Source organism: Python bivittatus, unplaced genomic scaffold (assembly GCF_059951505.1).
Source record: "Python bivittatus isolate LINGU-HERP-01145 unplaced genomic scaffold, Pbiv_v1 ctg000850_np1212, whole genome shotgun sequence".
NCBI lineage: Eukaryota > Metazoa > Chordata > Lepidosauria > Squamata > Pythonidae > Python > Python bivittatus.
The window spans coordinates 5,699,804-5,716,698 of record NW_028277112.1 but is presented as its reverse complement, the minus strand read 5'-3'; the positions used below and the strand labels follow the sequence as shown (position 1 = coordinate 5,716,698).

At 39.3% G+C, this 16,895-nt stretch overlaps 1 protein-coding gene across 2 annotated transcripts in view; it reads left to right on the top strand.

Moving 5' to 3' along the window:
* ARHGEF28 (Rho guanine nucleotide exchange factor 28) overlaps positions 1 to 5,643 on the top strand; it is a 160,512-nt gene extending 154,869 nt beyond the window's left edge. For both annotated transcript variants that reach the window (XM_088129801.1, XM_088129803.1), the window contains one exon: positions 2,584 to 5,643. In XM_088129801.1, coding sequence (XP_087985927.1) covers positions 2,584 to 2,753 — 170 coding nt within the window. In that variant the 3' untranslated portion in view covers positions 2,754 to 5,643. The remainder of the gene's footprint in view (positions 1 to 2,583) is intronic.
* The last annotated feature ends 11,252 nt before the right edge of the window (positions 5,644 to 16,895 follow it).

Here is a 16,895-nt window from a genome sequence, read left to right as displayed (position 1 = left end):
TGATTAATAATTGTTAATTGATAAGTATACAAGTATATTTTGAATAGATGATATGAGAATTTAAGATTATGAAAGGGGCACCAACGAGTTGGTAACTGGTTGACACACGGTATAAAATGGAAGATGCTTTTTTTATGCCTTTCTATGTTTTTGTTTGTTCATGTATGTTTTGTGTTTGTTGTAAAAATAAAAAAAAAAATAAAATAAAAAATGCTGGCAGGCCGCACAAGGCTGCTTGGAGGGCTGCATGTTGTGCAGGCCTGCTTTACTGGCTCATTTATCAGTACAGGTAGTCCTCGCTTAACAACCATTCATTTAGTGACCATTAGAAGTTATGATGGCTTTGAATGAATGGTATTTATGACTGGTCCTTGAAGTTACGGTTGTTGCAGCACCCTTGTGGTTACATGATCAAAATTTGGGTGCTTGGCAGCCCACCCACATTTATGATTCCCCCCACCCGCCTGTCTCCCCCCATCTCTGCCCTTTTGGCCGCCCTGCCCTCTGCTGCCCCTGCCCTCCTCTTCATCCTGTCCTCCCCCGCCTTCTGCTGCTCCCAGCTGACCTTCATCATTGTCTTCCTCCAGCTACTGATGAGACATGCCCGGCCTGGCCCTTTGGTGGAGGCAGCTGCTGGCTACGCAAGGCCTTCCCAAGACCCCACATGGCCTTCCCAAGACTTTGCATGGCCTTCCCAAGTTCTATGATTCTATGAATAATGGAGCCAGAAATGCTAATTTATGTTGAGAGTTTCAGCATGTACTGTATGTGTTACTGATTTTAGTATTACAGCCCATTCCTCCTTAATAAGCAAGATCTGAATAATAGCATTCCTATTCCCTGAATGATTGTCCTGAGTTTGAGATAATCCAGTGACATGATCTGCTGCTAGATTTGTAGTCAGTTCTAATATATAAGACTTCCCCAAGGTAGTGCCCTCCATTAAATAGCCATACTGCCTGAGGATTGTGGGAGATGAATCTCAAAGTAGTTGGGGGCACCAGGCTATAGAAGGTTGCAATGTAGATACTGCTTTACACCGATTGTAAATACTCATGTTTTTATACAACATTTTGTGTGCCAAGGAAGTACATTGCATGATAGTATTTTCATTGTAAATATTAGTAGTATTAAGTTTTTGAAAGTCTCCTCAACTATAGAGGGGAACTATTAAGTCTTCTTGAGTTTAATAGTTGCCTAAAAAGATTACAATGACGGAAATAATAATAATAAGGGTTTTTTTCCTTGTTTTTCTAGCATTTCAATCAAAAGCATTTAACTGTGGCTGAAATTTGCCCTTGTTTCAAAAAAGTTAGTTTTGAACATAAATACGCTCATGCTGTTCTTGTAATAAAGGCATTCGGTCCTTGAAAAGGTACTTCTCTGGTGTATAAGCACTTGCCCTCAGCTTGATGAATTTTAAGGATGCCAGTAGAAGAGAATATGTGTAGTTCAGGGCTGAACTGTGGAGTCCTTGGGGTTCTCTGAGCTTGGTTGTTTTCTTGCAAACGTTTCATTACCCGGCTAGGTAACATCTTCAGTGCTAAAATGGAATTCTAGCACTGAAGATGTTACCTAGCTGGGTAATGAAACGTTTGCAAGAAAACAACCAAGCTCAGAGAACCCCAAGGACTCTATACTTAAGGATGGCGATGGGAGGTGAATGACTTTTCCTCAAATTTTACAATAGCTGTAGTTCTTCATGTTAAGTGGCTTTTGCTTCTGGAGGTTCTCATAACCAATTCAATAGGTGAACAGTAGAGTCTGATTGGACTGGAGACAGAAGTGGGCTTTTGTAGTCTCTGTGTCTTCCAGAAGAGTTTCCAGATTACACCCTGGACGTGTCAATAAAAGGAAATGCAAGAAGTTCCCATTCCCAGAATAAATGGAATCTTGTGAATCAGGACTGTGGGAAACACCTGAAGTCATAACAGACAGTTCAACAAGCTTAATAATTAAGGCACATTTAGGCAACAGACAGTTTTCAGTGTTCTATTTAAAATGGAACCAGTCTGGATGAATTCTTGCTAAAGGCTCATGTAAAAAAATTGAGCAAGAAGCAGTGCATGCGATTTTGTTGCAGCTCAGCACCTGCATTTCACTCAATTGGATTATCTTTCAGGTGTTTTTTTAATTAAGTTTTATTAAATATTAATTTTGTTATTGGTTTATTATTGTTCCTTTTATTTTCTTGTGAGAAACATATGAAATGATGACACTACACATTTCTGCAAATTTGTTATAGGGTAATTTGAATAGGGTAATCTATTCAGGAGACAGTTGCCCTAGGAAAATAAATCATGCAAGTCTTAAAACAGTGATTGAATTTGTTATTGTATATTTACTGCCAAAGTGGGAAACAAGTATATGAAAGATATTGCCAAAATAAATTAACATTGGATATTTTGCACTTTGACTAGGGTGGATGATGGTTCCATTTTTTGCTTTGTGTCAGCAGCAAAGTATTGGGCTGGCCCCACAAAGTAGCCATTAAGAAAGCTTTTGAATATAATTATTCACCAGGGCTACATGCATAGTACAAAGAAAGCAGCAATTTTAACCAACCTATGTTTTTATTTCTAGATATGAATGCATTGCAGAGCCAGTGCCCAAGAAGATTACAAGATTTCAATTCAAGTCATGGTAACTTTCAGTTACTTCACTCTTCAGATGTTCTGCTTCATAACTTACCTTGTGACATGGAACAAGATTCAGAAAATGGAAGCATGGAAGAAAAGATCGTTTATCTCTAATCCCTCCATCTGTAATATTATTACAGTAGCACTTTGAGATAGCTTTTCTAATTGTAGTTACTCTTTATTCAAATTGCTTTGCCAGTATATTATTTATTTCAAAATGCAAATTTTCCCTATCCGTAGGATACAAATTAAGTTATTTTTGAAAATACACCTGTAATATTTAAATTGTGACATTTGAAACATGGATGGGTTCTAAAACTAGACATGGTGTATATATGTATATATACATATGTGTTTGTACGTCTGAGGTAAGATTATTGCCATTGGACTAGATTAGGTGGAAAGATTTTTGTTTTAGATTATGTACACTATTTGTAATATGAGCAGCTGAGATTTAAGAATGCAACTTCATTTTTTTAAAAAAACACCAAGAGATATCAATGGAAATGGAAAATGGAAAAACAGAAACGAGAGCCTCTCTGGTGGTTGTACTTTCTGAGTGCACAGTGGTGGATTTACTACAAACTTTTGCAAGCTTCAATCCAATCATGAACAATTTACCTCAAGTTGGTTCCCTTCAGATGCATTAGACTTCAGTTTGTGTAATCAGCAACAAACAGGCATCAGACTGGAGAAGGCTGATGTATGTGCATTGTTCTCAATTACTTACAAGTTACATGACCACAGTATGTCTTTCATATTAGTTCCATAAAATGCATACAGACATTATCGTGTCCTCTCATAGTGATGAAAACGCTTAGAAAACTCTGTGCTGATAATCTAGTTTAATCCAGGTCACATGTCTCTGGGTGGGAAGTGCACCTATACACTTGAAATAAGACCCCTTCTGAATCTCACTATATCCTTTCAATCGAATTATCGCATTAGGACCTCTGCCACATTATAATTTAGCAAGTTATTTTTATTTTGTTTCCGTTGTGAACCTTTTGATCTATAGTCTAATGTCCTAATATTATATCTTAACAGCAAAGAGTTCTAGGAAATGAATTCATGGCTACATATTTGTCATTCCAAGCTACATTTGTTTATTATATTCCTTAGTAGATATTTTTTGCCATTCTCATCTAGCATGTACATCTCTTGCTTTCCAGGGGTCAGTTTTATGTATTGCCTTAGAATTTGTTCTTACCTATTGAGAGTGCCCTTTCATATTAAAGGCAGCAAAATGAATGGCATTTCTGCCTCGCCTGGGACAGAAGACTGGACGGGGAATAAGAGCAAATGTAGGATTTTTACTTTTTTAAACTATCTAAAATCCACTGATTTTTTTTTCACATGCATGGACTGTGAATCAGTATATATCTTTCAGAATGCAGAGCTTTGATACATTATAATAAATAAGGATTTTTCTGTACATGTTGCAAATGAATTGTATACTCTTTGAATGGTATTGGTATTTTTGATCTCCAAATGTGTGTTTCTGTATATGCGTATGTGTGCTAGAAAGAGAAGCTGACTGTATGTATGTAATTTCTATATGACATATAGAAAAGTCCCAACTGAGCTGAGCATAACCCCTAGTGAACACATGGACACATCCATGTAGTTTTATTGACAATAATCAGAAAATCGTATCCCACAACTGCCTTCTGGGTTTTTTTTTGGGGGGGGGGGACTGTTCAGTTAACAGTCTCAGGATTTAATGATAGGACTGGTTGTTTAGGAGCACCACCCAAGGACTAATCAGGTCTAGCCTCACTTAGCTTTTTCAAGAATAGCCAAGATGCTGCCATAGATCAACTAACTGCAGTGTTTCATTTACCATTCATTAAGAGTGGTGAGACACTTAATATTGCAGGATGTTCTAATTCTTGTAGAGCAAAGAGGGTCTGTGTAGGTTGCCTTAGGATTCAGTCAATAGTGGCTGTCAGTAATATCCTTTCTGCATGCCTACCATTCAACACTTCCTTCAAAGAACTCTCTTTAGCTATGAATACTGCCCCACAATTTTCCCCCACCTCTATACATTGCTACTGATCACTTAATTTAAACAACAAACCTGTAGCAATACTGTATATTGCAGACTCCTAAAAACTATGCTTCCTTGCCAGCCAGTGAAAACTGCGTTTTCCTCCCCTTCCTTTGTTTCAGCTATGGATGAAACGTTAATCCTGTATTTGCAGGGTTGTTTTTCTCACTGGATAGATGGCCTCCCCGGTGTCCCATCTCCTAGATCCATTTGACACATTCCAGCTCTGGAAAATGCCCTTGAATGCAACTTGATTAGCTTGCTGAACTTTCATAATTTACTGAAATGGGGCACTTCACAGTGATTGCTGGAATAGCACCATAATGAATTGAAGGCTTCTTGTGAAGAAAGAGGGAGGGGTGGTTCGTTGATTCATGAAGAACTAAAAGGGAGGGGGGGGTAAACTCATTGATTGGAGGCTTTGAGGTGGGGGTAATGAGCACAGATTGCCTGGCATTCTCAGAGCTCAGCTATTGGTTTGCGGTGGTTGAACAAAGATTACCTGAATTGCTCTCTGCAAGTTCCAGGGCTGTGGTAAATTATTCAGGTTCAGCAGAGGGGGGAAAATAAAACGGGGGCATTGCAAATTGGGTTAAATTACCTTGGGATATATTAAAATGGATAATGGTGAGGCAGCATTTCACATCTGTGTCAGTGCAACAATGAAATAGCAGTGGGCTGTTAAAGGTAAAGGTAGAATGTGCGCAACCAGGCCATAAAACATTGGAGTCCATTGACTACTGGTACTCACTGTGGGTATAGTACACAGTATTTGTGTACTGCATACTTTCTCAGAAAAGAACAATTGCCTGCAAGCCTTTTTCCTGCATTGCACTGTGCCTGTGGAAGAGAAATTATGGCACATCTTTGTTTACAGTACTTTCAGTGATCTTCAGACCTTTAACATTAAGTATTGTCTATTTTGTTTACCCATATTCACAATAAAAGTAAATTTCATCAGTTTATAGCTTGACTCTGTACTTATAGGGGAAAGAAAGATTTAAAACATAAGCCAATGTGCTGAATCTAGGTGGTCTTTAAAGCAGTCTGCATTCTATAAGTATCCATCATTTAGACATTTTTAATGTTTATTTGAATTAAACATGAGCTTTTAGAAACATTAAGAATTCATTAGCTCAGTATTAGAGACTTTTCACCATTCCTTTCAACACCCAAGAACTGCTATAGAAGCAAATCCCCAATATAGTCTCAGGGATATTGGGTGTGTGTCAAAAATGTCAAGATGGTGGCTTTGCTTGATTGCAGCCACCATCTTGACATTTTTTTTACCACCACCCCTCCCCCCAGACACCCCAGCAGAGTCTACATATATGAAAGTAGACCACCTAGGTGGATATGTGTGCTGGCTGGCACAGGGTTTATGACAGAGGCAAAAGTAAAACCACTTGCAGAGCAGTGTGTGGGTTTGGGACCACGATGGATCTATTGTAGTAGCTACTACCAGTGTTGTGATGCTTCAGTGATATTGTCCTATTCAGCTTCTTTAGATTGGAGATGTTCAATATAACATGGCAATCTAATTCAGAAAGTAGCATCCCAACACTTCAGGAAGAGGCAGATTGAGGAACACTGATGTGAAAGGACCTCAGAGGGGTGGTTAATCTAAAAATGAAAGGTTAGCCTCTGATCTCTGCTGCCAGCTTTCAGGTAGATTTAAGATCCAGATAACCAACCTTTCTTTTAGCTGTGTTTTTTTCCCCCAGACGATGTAATGTAAGATACTTGATGCTATCTTCCACGACATTCTAAATCTATATATCAATTCTTTTCACTCAGAATAAGGACTCTTCTACCATTTTCCATTTGGGTGGGGTATGCTTTTTTTTTTTTTTTAACAAACGATGATGTGAGGCAAATTGTGCTGATGGAACCATTTAAATGGAACCATTCCCATTTAAAGGGAAAAAGAGTGACGAGCCTAGATGAGGTGATGCGTGCACATCCCGGAATGTGCCCATTCACAAGTCTCAAATTACTTCGAAGAAACAGCTTCTTGTAAATTTTTCTTATGTTTCTGAGGATTCCAGAAAGAATAAACTGCTGCTTAGATTGAAACAAAAAAATGGGGTGGGGATAAAACAGTTCCTTGCGTTCACTTGACTGTACAATGTTGTGCTATCACAGGAAGCAATGACATACCCTAGACCAGGCCTGCACAACTTGTAGAGGGAAAGGGCCACACTGATAAATGTAAAATCCTTGCAGCCATAAAGGAACCTCTGGTGTGCTGATCAGCTGTTTGGTGGCTAGTGGAATGGGCAGCACTGGAGCTGGTGACAGCAAGGCTTGGAGGGCTTTCACTTGGAGGACTGAATTTATTACTTTTTTAAAAAATGCTGGTGGGCCACACAAAACTGCTTCGTGGGCTGCATGTAGTCCATGGTCCATAAGTTGTACATGCCTGCCCTAGACTATATGATATTACTACAATAATTACCAGGCTGATGCTGAAATCCCTCAAGGATAAATTAATGATCTCTTCCATCTGGAATGCTTATCCAGATTCCAGTTGAAATCCCAAATGTATGGCATTAATAGGTTTCAATTAATTCACCTGTTATAATTACCCACCTGTAAAAGAATGATGGAATAGCAGTGGGCTGCCTCAACTTTGGCTTCTGATACTTATGACAAAATTAGCCCACAGCAAAGGCAGGAATGATTGTGAGCAGAGCGTCTCAATCCAAGAATGGTCACAATTGGTGTACAAGCTGGATTTGTGCAAAGGCCTTCTTGGCCAGGACTGCCATCTGCGCCTCAAGCAGGAAATACAAGAACTTCCAAATTATGCACTAGCTCTGTTTGGGGAAATACTACCCCAGCCAAAATCAAATATGGAACAACTCTAGATCTGGGGTACCCAAACCCACGGCCACTCAGTCTTGCTAGGGTTAAGTTAAACCCTGTTCTTCCCCATCCAGGCCCCCATAGCCTCCAGGCACTGAGAAAGAACCTTGATGGCATCACTTGGCCAGCCAGGGTAGAGATGTACAACTTTGTATCATCAGCATATTGATGATATGTAACCCCATGCCAATAAATGGCCTCACCTAGTGGCTTCATATAGCTGTTAAACAGGAGCACGGAGGGAGTTGAACCCTGAGACAGCCTGCAATGTAGGGATCTAGAGCTGGACCTCTCCTCTCCCCTCCCCTGACCAACACCAACTGGAACTGGCCTTGGAGGAAGGAGGAGAATCCCTGTAAAAACAGGCCTCCCTCTCCCAACCCCTTAAGCTGACCCAGAAGGATACTATGATACTAGTGCCAAAGGCCACTGAGGGAAAGGCCAGGAGGGATGAACCAACCCCAACCCAAGCCCACCAGAGTTTATCAACCAGGGCAATCAGTGTCATCTCAGTGCTACAACCTGGCTAGAAACCAGACTGAAAGGGGTCTAGATAATAGTCATTTGTTTCCTCTTTCCTCCAAAAATAACAAGTCAGCTAAATCTGAGAGTCTAAAGGGAGGAGAATAAAAGATTTCAGTTTGCAGCAGAATAGTGCTGGAACAAGGTTGACATACTAGCTCTTCCTATGTCTCATGACCCTTGCTTTTCTGTTCAGAACAGAAATCCAATGATACTCAACCCTTGCCTTGGACTCTGCTTTTGGACTTTGGGCCTATCTCCTGGCTACAAGTCTGAAATATGCCATCTTGCTGGTCTGCAGCAAAGCAATTGATCAGTGCCACCCAGTGCCAATCAGCCAATGTTTTGGCAGTATTTTAGGAAGGCAGCATAACCAACCAGTGTCAGCAATTTTCTGCTTGAGACTGTCTCAGTGTAATGCATACTGTATGAATGTCTTCCTATGTGAATCCCTGAAATATATCCGTTTTCTTGCAACAGTCCTCATGCCATTGGGTACAGTGGCAAGAGCTATTGTTTGACCGCTAGATTGACAGAGCAGAGAACCAGACTACCTTAAAGCACGTGAAGCACTGATATACTGTACAAAGGAGAGAAAAATAACTAAAAAGAGTGAGAGCAGGAAACACAATCTTATTGCCAGGTCTTTACAATGCTTCATACCCAGGCGACTTGCTGGCAGCACACCTATGTTTAGTTTTATAAAATAAAACTAAAAGGTAATTGTAAGCAATGAGGGAATAAATTGAGAGATGTTCTTAAGATGGAAAATGCAGGAGGTGTTCAGAACCATTTGGCTCGTTCCCATTGCACTCCATTAAACTGGAATTTCCTGATCTTTTAAAGAGCCTGATTTGTGAACTGGAGGAGGTACAATGGGGCATCCCATTTTGAAACACTCCCACTGAAAGTGGCAGGTGTGGTTTCCCTCTGATTTCAGGAGAGAGAAGTCTACATGACTTATGGTTTTTGGAATGTGGTCTCAGTTGCCATCGGCTTACACTCTGGGCTTGGGGTTACTGCTTGATCATAAATCCTGAAGAGCATTAGAATGGGATAGATCAATGTCAGACACAACGTAAGTAGGTCTGAACCTTTTTGGATTATTTATGCCGGATGATGCTACTCTGAGTTGGAAAGTGAAAAAGCAATTTTAAAAGCCTCTTTTAAAGTATTGGTATTATTATATCATAATAGAGACTGGAGAATTGCAACATTATTGCCGTATCTGCAAACATTATACTGTTTAACTTTTAGGCACCCCATGAAATCTGCAGTCAGATTTGTTAGAGGCCCTTGCCTGTTCACAGCATGTTTGTAGATGATTTAGAAAAACCAGTGTAACACAGTGAACATGGAGCAGAACTATTTCAGTTTTTGCTTCCCAGAAAACAAGCTTTTGACCTTGTACATATGTAAAACAATTCAGTAACCACAAGGCACCTTGGAATAGAAAATTCCAGAAACTTAAGCCATCCAGTAAAGAATTTAAAAAAATAAAAACAAGGTGACTTATCAGGCTGAAACTTTGTAAGGCATTTTATGAATTTGTGAATACTTTGCTAGGGCTGAGAAAGAAAAGGAAGGAAGGAAGGAAGGAAGGAAGGAAGGAAGGAAGGAAGGAAGGAAGGAAGGAAGGAAGGAAGGAAGGAAGGAAGGACAGTTTCTGTTATAAACAAACACAAATGTCAATCTCTTATATTATTTGGAAAGAATTGTTGGTTAAATGGCAAAGCAGATGCTTTGCTTTGGGTAGTTCCAGGTTCAATCCAATGAAAAAGGATATGATTTCAGGTTATAGAAAAGAGTAGCAAAAAGCCACTGCTGGCTAGGGTAGAGACACTGCAGGATAGGTGAGTAAGTAGACCAACATATCTAAGGCAACTTACAATCTCCTCGTGATCATCTTATGAACCTGAACAGTAAGAGAGATTCATGTCAGACAGAAGAAAGTAGTGTTTTGTTTTGTTTTTTAATACTGTATATCAGTGTACCTCAACCCTGGCAACTTTAAGATGTGTGGACTTCAACTCCTAGAATTCCCCAGCCAGTATGGGGAATTTCATACATCTTAAAGTTGCCAAGGTTGAGAAACACTGCTGTATATATTAAAACTACAAAATTCTCTGTCATAAAAAAAGAGAGGATGGCTTTACCACAAAGCTGCCAGGAGTTCTGGTCATAGCCCCAGGGGCAAGCAGCTTGTATGCATGTGTTCATCGCAGATGTGCAGCAGCTGCAGAAGAATTGAGTGACCACCAGTGTTGACCCATGCCAGTCACAAGGGCTGTTCTTGATATGTGTCAGTAGCCTACCAGTACACTGCTGATACACATCACAGTGACATATCCAGGAGTCTACCAGTTGGCTGATGGACATGTTCTGGAACAGCCCCTGCAGCTTAGGCACTGCAACATTGACCTGCAGGAAGGTGGTGACGGGCAGCTGTAACATGGAGGAAGCACCTCTGTTGGTGATAACCTTAGGGATATGGAGAGCCTTCTATGTGACCAAGCAGGACTTTTTTGCTGCCAAGATAATTGGCATCAAACAACTCTGTTTTTCCTCCTCTGGTCTATGCATTTCTGCCACTTACAGTACAGAGAAGGAGAGATATGGGAGAATGGCTCCTTCACTGACACTTCTCAGATTCCCATGGAGATCAGGAACTGACAGCGTTAGTCCATACATTTCTCAGAACGTTCACATCAGATGGATCACTTAGTATCCCTTGTATCAGCAGAAGTGGAAAAACATCACGTTTGCAGTGGAGCAAGTAACTACTGGCAGAGTTTGCCTTGGCAGTGACCCAGGGATAGGTTGAGGATGACATTGTACATTCAAATCTTCAATAATTAGTAGGGTGTCTCCATGCTGGGGAAAGCAAGATGGGCAGATGAGCCCTTAGAAAGAACTATAGAAGGTTTAAGTTTATCAGTAGCTATTAATCATGCTGATGAAATTCTACCTCCGTGATCAGAGGCAGCATATCTATGACTTACCATAGTTATCTATGGATTATTCAGTTAAGCTGATTTTCTGGGTCTGCAAGATTCACTGAGGCATAGTCACATGATTGGGTTTGCACAACAAACTTGATTAAAATGTAGCTGGCTAGTTTGTGATTCACAGTTGAGTCATGCAAGCCAGTTTTTCTGGGGTCCCCAGTAGCATCTGATGGCCAACATGAGAAAGGGAGTGTTGGCCTAGATGCATCTTTAGCAGAGCTATTATGTTTTTCCATTCCCATATTCTTAATAACTCACTGGGCTAACTTGTTTCACAATTTGTATCAAGTTCTTTTAAGTCTCGATTACAAACACTGTTATTTTGACAGTGGCATTTTTTTCCGATCATGCTCCTCTAGTTCAAAGTATGTTTTGGCCTGAAATTATGAGGACAGTTGTTTATGTTTCATATACATCTGTTTTCCTGCCTATTGATATCTGAATAACATCCTTTGGTGTTTCTCCATCCAGTCACTGAAAATTCCCTCCATACTGAGCCAACATATGATGTAATCTTTAAAAAGAATAACAAGTAAAGTCCTGAATATCCTGTTATTCAGGGTCACAGGAATAGCGATATTGAAGTAACCATTACAAAATCTCAATTACAGTTCTTTTTATTTGCATTTTTTTCAATTAATCCTTTATCAGATACCCAAACAATTAGAAGCGAGAAAAACAAAAACAAAATGAAATGAAATGAAATGAAAAAAACCCAATACCTAAAATGTATGGTCCTAAAGCTCCCAATATTATTAAATATATTCAGATGCAATCCCAAATATTATGACTAGGACTGCTTTGGACTGATTCACATAATCTAAAACTTAAATAAACAACAGAAACTGCCAGTTTAAAACACTGGATTCATTATTATTCTTATTAAAACAAAACAAAACACTCAGCCTGTCCAAATGAGAACATCTGAATCGAGAACATTATTGACAACAGTCTGTAGGCCTATTTTACACTACAAGAAGGCCCAGGATTATACATTTTGGCCTTAAACAGAAAGACAGGGCTGTTATTTGCCCCAGCAACAAAGAAATGTGATCAAAAGGAACATGGGAAAAGGTAAAACATGCCTTATTTCTCTGCCATTTTCACTTCAAGGTTGGGGAGAGAATCACAGAAGGTCTCACTTCAGTTCCTATTTGGAAAATAGAAATAACCCCCCTCCCTGCTCCTCTTTTAATTCTTTAGTACATGGCTTGGCTTGAAGGAATTATTGATGCAGAGTCACCTTCTGGCAATGCTCCTGGCTTCCCTCTCCTTTCTGGCACAGTATGTGGTCTAGACTGAAGTCTGTGAATTGACCCAAGGGAGAAGGGAAATGATATGTGGTGTTGATGACTCATTGCTGGGGAAGAAGCGTGATGATTTCTTGGTCCCATCTGAGTTAACAATGACAGCATCCCCCAGACTGGTACCTTCCAGATGTGTCAATCTAGAAGTACTATAATTTCTTGGCCAGATGTTGGCCAGGGAATTATGGAAACTGTAGTTCAACATATCTGGGAGGTATGATATGCAAGAAAAAAAAAACTTTACAGTGTCATCTTTGTAAGATTCCAGCAAATTCTCCTCCACTGTGATTTTTACTACATTCTCAGTAATGATAATTTTGCAGTCAAAGTAGCCTCCATTAGAGCTATCAAATACTGAGCATCAAAAGCCTTCATTCTTTATTCCAGTGTGGTAACTGAAAGAAAGAAAACACATGGTTGGGTGAGGGTTTGTGGGAGGGAACTATGGGCCCAAAGGGCAGGGGGAATTGCCTGGCAATCGGAAATGTTCACAGTGTTCTCTCAGCCCCAGCAATAGCCTACTGCAGTGCTTCTCAACCTCGGGAACTTTAAAATGTGTGGACTTCAACTCTCACAATTCCCTAGCCAGCCACATCTTAAAGTTCCCAAGGTTGAGAAACACTGGCCTACTGGTTTCCCTCCAAAGGGAATGAAAACACTGGTGGGGAAATAGTAGAAAAGAGGATAAGACTAGATTCTTACTGTGGCCAATGTAGGATCCAATGTGCCATCAATATCTTTGGATACCTTGCCAATTTCTTTCTTTTTTCTTCAAATAAACAAACAAACAAATGGTAACCCAGCATTCTGCAAATAGCCCTGCATATTTGGCATATAAGGCATTCTTAGAAAATAAAAGTGATAGGGGGCTGCAGCTCAGTGCTCTGTTTGGAAGTGTGCTCACCTTCTCCAAAAACAAAACAAAAAATATGTTAAGATGGTAGGGAGCATCCTAGGAAGGTTGAAGGGATGATGGGGAGCAATCATCAATTTGCCTTCTGATAAACTGATATTTTATGATATCCATGGTATCCATTTTATGCACTAATAATATGCTCTCAGAATTCAAAAATAGTTGGAGATCCAACTTAGAGTAAGGGCTTAAAGCAAATGTATACTTATATCTGTTGTAAAAGAAAGTCAGAAACAAATTTTCTTTTGTATTTCTTTTTCTTTCTGCACTTTTGACTTTGTTTTCTTTTTCATTCCTTACCTTTTTCTCTTCCCTACTTTCTATCTTAATTATTGGTTCTTGTTAGTTTTTATTTCTTTATCTTAAAAATCTAATAAAGTTATTTGAAAACAAAAAACAAAAATAGTTGGAGATCCTGGGGAAAGAGGACAAATAACTGGCAACTAACCGCAGAGCCATGTTCTCCCATTCCCCTCCCCTCCCCTCCCGTCCCCTCCCTCCCAGTGCTCATATGTCTACAATGGATCTCATTTCCAGATCAAATAATAGGATGTACTATTTCTATTTCTGGGGCTTCTATTACAAAGACTGTGAAGACCATTATGATTTGCCTCATTTCTATCTAAGTCACAGGGCACCATGGGAGATCATTCAGTTTTTATTAATGCATCTGCCAACAATGTTAGGAGGGGAGACAGGGAGGGAGGGAAGGAGGGGAAGGGCTCCCGTACCTGGAGGCAGAGGAATACATTTTGCTGCTAAACTCTGCTATAGCTAATTCAGTCTTGAGAAACATGCAAAGAATCTGCACTTAGTACTCCAGTTTTTAAAAACAACTTAAGCCAGAGTGTATCTGTAATGCAAAATAAAATTTCACCAAAGACAGAAAACCACTCCAACAACCAAACCCTTTCGTTTAGTTAGGTCATATTAACAGCATGTGACTCATTTAGTCTTCAAAGCTAGCTAGCTTTATCCTGAAAGTTCTATAATCCATTTAGTCAATATTGTTTCTCAAGGAGAAAAAAATATATATTTCCAGAGTTCAGACTAAAACTGCATTTGTACTTACCTTTGGAGTAGCAGTTTTGTATTATTAAAGAACAGAATAACATTCTTTTCAACTTCATGACACAAATGTACTTGTTTAATAAAAATTATTAAAGAGAGACAAGGCTCTTTCTCTTACTAAATTTTGAACTTTTCACATTGGTTATTTCTATGAACTCATCTGTGTCTTCTTGTAGCTTATTAGAGGATCAGAAATAAAACTTTAGAGGTGTTAATTTCATAGGAGGTTTGCACTGGCTTCATTATATTAAGTTAGATTGCCTTCACTATATACATTACATTAGCTAGTTAATTACTGCTAAACAAACAAACAAACAAAGATTAATTTAGTGTTTCTAAATAATGGGAAAAAAACTTTTTTTCCTAGAAGTCTGAATTGGCAAACCCTCTCTTTGCCCTATCACCCATGACATGACTGATATGGAGGGCACTAGGATCTAAATGAGGCTGGATAAGCCCTTAATATTTGTGGGGATGAAGGCCATGGTGAATAGAACAATAGAAGTTGGTGGCACCACAGATCTTTCTGCTTTATTCCCAGATTCATGGTGTGTGTGTGTGTGTGTGTGTGTGTGTGGAGGGAGTGTCATTGTGGAGGGGAGGCTTTGTTTTTTTAAACCATGTTAAGCCTCTTTTATAATGTATAGTACAGCTAGTCCTTGCTTAGCAACTGCCTTATTTAGAGACTGTTCGCAGTTACAGTGGTGATGAAAAAGTAACTTTATGACCAATCCTTGCATTTACAACATTCACTGGTCTGTAAAGCAAAGTAAGATCATAGGCACAGACATGGATTCACTTACTGTAGCAACTGCTTTGCTTAATGACCGAGTTGCCAGTCCCAATTCTGGTTGCTAAATGAGGACTACCTGTGATGTTTTTGCAGGAAACTCTGCTGCTCGTTTTTAACAATTGTGCCTAGTAGCATCTGTAACAAGCCACAAGGATCATACAATCAGAGTTGGCAGGGTTCACAAGGGTACTCTTCTGGATCCATCCATGAACAACGGTATCCATTACAAAGGTAACCAACCATCTGAAATGCACAGGAAGACCAATTAAACCATCCATGAGAAGTGTCTGGCTAGCCTCTTCTTAAAACTCTCCAGAGATGGAAATCCATAACCTCCAAAGGCAGAACATTCCAATGTTGTATAGAACCTACTGTCTCATAGGTAGTAGCTCTAACTATACCTGTTATTTCTGGTCCTAGTTTTTGTGGCCATAGAAAACAATTCTCAACCATCTTCTGTATAGCTTCCCTTTATGTACCTGAACATGACTCTCATATCTCTCCTCAGTCTTTTCTCCAGACTGAATATCCTAACTTCCTTCATAGGGCATGTTCTCAAATCCCTATATCATTGCCACTTTCTTAGAATCTACTGTAACCAGTCAATATTCCTTTGGAAATATGGTACTCAGAATTGTATATAGTATTGCATTTGTGGTCTCACCAGAGCACAGTAATAAGAACTTTATCAAGTAACTTTGATACAATACTTCTGCTAACATAGCCCAGAATTGTGTTAGCCCTAGTAGCTGTCTCACATGGCTGGTTCATGTTCAGATTGTTATCAAGGATTGTACTCAAGTCCACCTCTGATGCAGTGTTTCCTAGCCATGTGTGCTGTATATTTTTCATCCTTAAATGTAATATGTTACATTTCTCCCTGTTGAAGGACATCTTGTTCTTCTCAATTGGACCAAATTAGATTGCAACCTTGCTCTGTGATCCTGGGTGTTGGTCAGACTTTGCAATTTTACGTTCTCTGCAAATCTGATAAGGAACCCTTTGATCTAATTATCAAGGCCATTAATAAAAATGTTGAATAATCCTGGCCCCAAAACAGATCTTTGCAGAACTCCATTGGTTACTATTCTCCAAACTGATGTAGAACTATTAATGCTTACTCTCTGAGTATGGTTAATCAGCCAGTTGTGGACCCACCTTACTGTAGAGCAGGGTTCCTCAAGGTGGTCAATATTGACCCCCAAGGGTTTATGGGATTATCCATTATTATTATTATTAGTAGTAGTAGTAGTTGTACTATTAGATAAAGTAGTATTTATTAAATTGTTTTCATATAATAAATACTTGGGGTTCGTGAACAATCTGAAACTTCATGATGAACTGAAGAGTTTGGAGACCTCTGCTGTAGACTTATCCAAACCATGCTTAAACAGCTTGTCAATGAGAATATCAAATTGAACATGGTCAAAATCTTTGCAAAAATCAAGGTAGGTTTTATCTACAGTATACCTCTTGACCAATAATGTAATTATCTTAAAGACAAAGAAGACAAAGATTTTTCCCACATGACCTATTTTTGACAATGCCATGTTGATGCTAAGCAGTCATGGCATTGTCTTCAATATGCTTACAAAATTTTTCATGCTAACCTTGGCTAGCTAATTTTGCAACAATCCACCTGTGCATGGCATCCTAAACTTAACATTTCAAATTCAAAAACACAGAAACTTTTAAAATTAGATTAGGATATTAGTGTTACCTCT